This window comes from Atta cephalotes (genome assembly GCF_000143395.1).
Source record: "Atta cephalotes unplaced genomic scaffold scaffold00011, whole genome shotgun sequence".
Classification (NCBI taxonomy): domain Eukaryota; kingdom Metazoa; phylum Arthropoda; class Insecta; order Hymenoptera; family Formicidae; genus Atta; species Atta cephalotes.
Window position 1 is genome coordinate 1,804,658 of NW_012130075.1, and position 6,878 is coordinate 1,811,535.

General features: G+C 29.7%; 2 protein-coding genes across 2 annotated transcripts in view; one reads left to right on the plus strand and one right to left on the minus strand.

Annotated features, from left to right (window-relative positions):
* The first annotated feature begins 497 nt into the window (after window positions 1-497).
* On the plus strand, window positions 498-2,941 carry LOC105616992 (DNA primase large subunit-like). The gene is given in 8 exon segments (XM_012198573.1): window positions 498-651; window positions 988-1,325; window positions 1,405-1,632; window positions 1,711-1,848; window positions 1,927-2,193; window positions 2,195-2,306; window positions 2,394-2,555; window positions 2,637-2,941. Coding segments are annotated over 8 exon segments (1,704 nt in total).
* Window positions 2,942-3,560: 619 nt separating this feature from the next.
* LOC105616993 (L-threonine 3-dehydrogenase, mitochondrial) overlaps window positions 3,561-6,878 on the minus strand; it is an 11,169-nt gene continuing 7,851 nt past the window's right edge. Inside the window, exons 3-5 of the mRNA XM_012198574.1 lie at window positions 5,782-6,042; window positions 3,933-4,199; window positions 3,561-3,721 (exon numbers count right to left, since the gene is read on the minus strand). Coding sequence (XP_012053964.1) covers window positions 3,561-3,721; window positions 3,933-4,199; window positions 5,782-6,042 — 689 coding nt within the window. The remainder of the gene's footprint in view (window positions 3,722-3,932; window positions 4,200-5,781; window positions 6,043-6,878) is intronic.

Consider the following 6,878-nt stretch of genomic DNA (forward strand, 5'->3'; position numbering starts at 1 on the left):
TATTGTTGTGTAGTTAACATCCATTTCTTCAGAGGGCGGTAGTAATAGCGCGGCAGCATTTTGCGGTTACAAGTTTTGGGTCTCTCTCTTAGGTTTCTCTCTGCTGATATATTTAAATCACAATTTCTTTCAAGAATAAAAAAATTCAAGATAATTAAATGGTCAAATAATTAAATGGTTAATTTTTTTTTAAATATTTTCTCTATTTTTTTTATTGTGTATGACGTGTCACATTGCGGGGAGAAAAGGCGGGAAAGCATCAGCTGGTCAGTATCATGGCGTAGAACAGCACGTAAGAATGATTTTTATCTGATGTCTTATTTCTTCCTGTTATTTATCGTAAATAAATGTTAATAGTAAGTAACGTTATGTCATCAAAATCGGGACATATCATATGCTATATTGCAGATACGATGTAACGCACAGTTCTTTATGTGTGCTTAATTTATGTTTACCTTCACTGTGCAATTACAAAGTAAACCACCGTAAAGTCGAAAATGGATTATAAGGCACGTCGACGTTACACGGCCGTTGCAGATGTGAATGATGCAGATGTGAATTATTCTCACGACATACAAATTTATGATGTGCCACCGGTCGGTGAAATATCGCTGGAAGAGTTTCAAGAGCTGGGATTTGATAGACTAAAAGGTAGCCTTCTCTTCTATACCTTTGTAATCATTGAGATTAGATATTTTGTCTAGCAAAAGATATAGATAACATAATGTAACGCAATGAATCATTACATTCTTGTAGTTTGTTGATGTTAAACAAAGACGAAATAATCGTGGAATTTTCTTTTTAATGATACAAGTCTACACAAATATCATTGTTACATTCTTTGTTACTTATTGAATGTTAAGAAAGATGAATGAGGTTTATGTCGATTTGTGTCACTAAATGAAAAACATTCTGCATTACATGTATTCCTTGATGAAAACTATCCATTATAATTATATATTATAATCACAATCGACTTTGTTGCAGCATTACGGCTGATAGAGACAACGAATTGCAGAAGCGATCTGAAAACACAAGAAGATCGCAAGAAAGCTTTTGCCGATTGTCTGAAATCTGATGGATTGAAATATTATGCAAATCTTTTATTCGCTGATGGGTCTAATCCACAGTCAGAGGAGCATTCACAGACCAGAAGGAAAGATCACATATCACATTTTATCTTAAGATTAGTGTACTGCCATAACGTCGAACAAACCAAGTGGTTCCTTAATCAGGAAGTTGAATTCTTCAAATTAAGATTTAGCTCATTAGATAAGAAAGGCATTGAGCGTCTGTTAAGTATTACCAATATGGATTGTATACTTGTATGTTTTATTATATTTTAATAAGAAATTAAAAGGTAATATATACGTTATAATTTAATGATCATTAATGTTTCTTAAGATTTCGCAAGATGAAAAATTTGAAATGAAAGAAGAGCTTTCTTTATCATGTGGAAAAGTTACGAATATTGATATTGCTGATATTTATAAAGTGCCTTTTGAGAAAGTTTGTGATTTGATCAGAGGACGTAAAGTATATCTCAAAGCAGGGATGGCATACATCACTCATATGGATCTAAGTTCTGTGTTTGTCTCCTATCTTAAAGAAAACCTAGTTACAGGATTAGAGGTAGAATTAGAACATAAACTTTGTTAGTTTTAAAGTAAGATTAAATTTTATTCAATTAATATTTTTTACATTTTGCAGAGTGCAAAAATTCTGTATGATAATATTTCTGATGATGAGAGATTGACTAAATATTTAACAGGTCTTCCTTCAGCCTTCTCTGGAATGGCGCGTGTCGTATGGTCAACTATAGCTACACCTATTGATAAACTAAATGATGTAAATCAATTATTATTTTAATTAAGAATTTTATTTTCTTAAGCTTGTTACATTCAAAATCTGTTTAAAAATTTTTAGTTATCAAAGATATCGTATCCATTATGTATGAGAACACTTCATGAAGCACTCTGTACCAACAGCCATTTAAGGAATTCAGGGCGCATGCAATATGGGTTATTCTTAAAAGGTATAGGTGTGACTTTAGAAGATGCTCTTCGTTTTTGGAGAGATGCATTTTCAAAAAAAGCAGATGGAGTTGCATTTGAAAAAAAATATGCGTACTCTGTTAAGCACTATTTCGGTAAAGAGGGAAAGCAGACAAATTACACTCCATATGGTTGTCAAAAAAATTATATCTAGTTCTGTTGGACCTGGAGAATATCACGGATGTCCGTTCAGACATATGGATCGCGATTCGCTTTGCCAAAAGTTAACTAGTTGCGGTGTATTCGCCTCTAGTAAGATTATTGATTTTGTCATTATTGTCATTATTGTAAAAAAATCAGGATGTTTTTTATATTCAATCTTACATTAATTTATTGTAGATATGACTGAAATATTGGACTTGGCTAAGGATGGACAGTATCATTTAGCTTGTGCCAAGTATTTTGAAGTCATGCACAATAAACCAGCAAGTAAACCACTTTTACATCCAAATGCATACTTTGTTGAAAGTCGTGCAATCTTAACCGAAGACGATAGTAAAGGTAAAAAAAAAAGAAAATTAAAGAATAACTTTTACTATTCGTATTGTGTATATAACATTTATGTATGTGTTTTATTTGCAGATATAGATAATAAAGAAAAGTTCTCTCAAAGTACGGTTGGAACTCCTGGAAGCTTATCTTCAAGGAGAAGTGATAAATATCCTACACCTTCTAGAAATATGGAATTTTCTGGAACTCCAAAGAGAAATGATAGATATGCTACACCAACAAGAAATAAAGATATGGTCGACACACCTTTGAGCAAAGATCGAAAAATGAGTTATGAAACACCAAAAAGAAATAAAATGACGCCAGTAAACATCGCAGAAATGCTGAATGACGATGATTTTACAGAATTTATGGATATAGATATGGATCAGAGTTAACAAAACAATGTCTTTCTGTAAATCTATTTATATTTTTTATATTTAATTCACAAAATTTTTCCAAATATTTTTTATTCTATTTATCCAATACCAATAGTAGTCAAATTAAGTCAAAATTTTTAAATAAATACTGCTTATATGTACATAATATCAATCTTTATATCTCTAACTTTCATGATCCATAACTTTTAATTATTACGACTATTTACAGAAAAAAATGTTTCAAATTTTTAATTTGAATTTAATTAATTTTTAGCATAAAATCCAACTAACTACGTTTTAATAAGCTGCATTTAAAATTTCAAAAATGCTCTCCTCATTCATTCCCGAGAGGATTTTGAACATTCAATTATAACATTTAAAAAGCTTCTTTATAATCGAAAACCTGTTTTTTTTATCCTTTCTTGAGATATCTGTTATATCTTGCTGTTTTATATAATTCATGTATGAAAATACAAATGAATTATTTTTATAATAAAATTAATTATTGACTTTTTGACTTGAAGAACTACAAGGAGTCGAGTGTAAAATGTATTGAATTTATAACACGGAAGCTTTCGAAACATATATCAATTGAAAGAAGTCAATTATATATAATTTTTATACAATTTTGTACAATTTACACGTAGCTGTTGACTTCTTTCAGCCGATGTTTCGATAGAAAATTCGTGTTAACGTCCTGCACCATTAATTCCACTAGCCTCTGTAGATCATATTTATGCTGCCATCCCCAATCCCGTCGTGCTTCGCTATCATCGAAAACTTGCGGCCAACTTTCCGCTAAAATTAATAACAAAATTTCTAAATATTTGTTCATAATTGAATTACAGTATATGTACAAAATACTTCTGACGAAAATAACACCTCTTTTACATTTTGTTGTCACAAGTTTCACCTCCTAGAAGCTTCGTTTATGCTTCTATTACTCTTTATATTTGACTTACACTCTAATTTTTATTTTCGTTGGAGACATATTACCGTACATACGTACCAATATGCTGTCGTTTGTCAGGTTTATAAGTAATTTTCAAATCCGGTATATATTTGAAGAGTTCATTGAACAATTCTTCAGGTGTGAAGCTCATGGCTGTAACATTGTAAACACGTCTACGCAGTAATTTTTCAGGTGTATTCAAAAACTGAAAAAGCGCCGACAGACAGTCCTCGATGTATATCATCGGTAGTCTTGTGTGAGGCTCCAAGTAACACTCGTATCTTTTGTTTAACAATCCCTCATGAAATACTGCTACAGCGTAATCTACAGAAGAATAAAAAAAGCTAAAGGTTATTGTCAAATCTATCAAATGTATAACACACATCTTCAAATAAAATAAAGAAAATAAAATTTGCGGGTAGATAAATATAAACTTCATCTAATGAATGATTATTTTTTAGGAGAATTTTAATTATTTAATAATTTAATAATTTATATTGTCAGATGGAATTTATTTTTTTTATACATTTTACAATTGATTTTTCTAAACAGATAATTAATTCCGATATAATAATAATAAATGTTCTTGTATTAATTCGCGCAAAGTATAGAAACGAGATGGATGATCAAATAAAACTAATGATGTGTTTGTAGAAACATGTTTTTTATCGATGTTGACGATTTATGCATTGGAAAATGAGGAAAAAAAAGATGACCAAGAATCGAGACTCATACTATTTGCCAGTAGTATTGTCCTTGAGAAACGATACATTCTATCATTATGTAGTTATCTTAAACACCGTTAATGCTCTAGTTCTTCACAAAAGAAGATTTAAAAAGATCAATTTTCAGTTATCAGCCTATTCTACATGCAGCATTAAGTGTTCTTTGAGCATGAATATAATTATCTTATTAGAAATCGGAAAAGTTAAACACGCAATATTCGTTTGAAAAATATTTCATTTTATTCAGCGAAAGATTATATTGATTTGTTGTTTAATTGATGATTATTTCTCGATAGATAATATTTCTTGGCAGCTTGGAATTCTTAAAGAAATATCAACAGATAAATGCATTATTTAAACATGATGGAAAAACTAATGATTTATAAAATCCTATTTTTATAATAGTAAACAAATCGGATTATAGTGTATACTTTAAACTGTGTATACTTTAAAAAATATAAAACAAAATATGTTTGCACATGTTTTATTCATTTGTATCAATGTAGATTAACTTTAATCTCGGTTTAACTTATTTTTTATCTTTCTCTCGTTCGAAAAGTTAGAAAAAGATAAGAGACTTTAAAAAAAGAAGATTTTAAAAAATATAAAACAAAGTATGTTTTGTTCATTTGTATCAATGTAAATTAACTTTAATCTCGGTTTAACTTATTTTTTACCTTTCTCTCGTTCGAAAAGTTAGAAAAAGATAATTTATAGAAATAAATTACATCGAGATTAATTATTGTGAGGAATGGACATCTGTCTTACATTTTGTTAAAAACACTAGTAGTTAAAAATGTATATTAGACAGTCTCTGTAAAAAGTACCTAAAGTTGAAATTCTACTTTCCATCTAAAAATGAATGTTATATACATATGAGACAGTTTAATAAAAAAATTAATCTTTATATTTAATAATACAATTCATAGTTTAAATGAAAATTTCCTCATTTTATTTTAATTTCTTTTTAAAAACATGTCTACTTCTTATTAAAATTATTTGTTTATTCAGCCGCTAAATATCTTTAAATCGCCACTAAAATAAATCTGTTACTTTCAAATGTAAAACTTTCAATGTAAAAAATCTGTAATTTTTTTATTTTGTTGTTTGTAAAAAATACGTGTAATTTTTATGTAATACATTTTTTAATGATCGGGGTAAAGAAAAGGCAACATTCTCACCTGTAGTGCCGCCGCCGGGTGGATCGCTGCTGATTACTCCGGGAAATCGAAGACATCGAAAATCGAGACCAAAGCGATGATGATAATACTCTCCTAAGAGTTCAGCATGAACCTTGCTGACACCATAAATCGTTCGGGGTCGTTGCACCGTGACATTCGGCGTAGGATTCCTTGGCGAATCGGGACCAAATGCGCCAATCGTCGATGGTATGAAGATTCTCAGCTTATATTGCTTCGCTAATTCAATAACGTTGTGCATTCCTATCATTTTGCGAGAAAAACAGATAATTATCCTATCAGTAAACAATGCTTTTTAAATATTTTTTAAACATGCAGCGTATGCTATATATACTCAATTCAGCAGACAAATATTTATAAAGATTCTTAATGTCTTTACCAGAATTACATATGTATACTGTTTTGGCCAGCAAGTATAAAGCACTTCCATAAATTGACATCAAAGTTTTATATGTAACAAAAATAAATTAAAACACAATTTTATTGAAAAAATAATATTTATTTTTCTAACAATTTTAATATTTTTGTCCTTCCTTTAGCTTTTTATTGCCGCTTTTTCTAAGAAAATGCATTAAATTAAGGATGCTTTATATACTTAAATTATGATCAATTAAGGTTGTAGCTTCACGCGACTTTTAGCCTAAAATGACCCTTGGTTCTGTCTTTCAAGCATGTTTCATAAATTGTGATATCGCGTTTCGACTGCTACTTTATGTCCGCTTTCTCCCGGACACTTTCTTCCCTTCATGATCACGACCGCATCATAATTAATATCGTAATGACAATTAATTTACTCGTTACAACATTCCATTTCACTTTGGACGCAATTTGCGGAAAGCCACGTATATGTCCTCGCACGAGAGATTTTGCATTTTATTAAATATTAAAGAAAAAAAGAATAAGTAATTATAACTTAATAAATTAATTATACATGCTAAAGACATGAAATCTTGATCTGTTAACATATAAATACGAATCATATCATTTTCAAGATTAAGAACGATCTTAAATATGAATAAATCAATAGAGAACGCTAATATGATATATATTCTTTATTAAATCNNTTATATATATATATA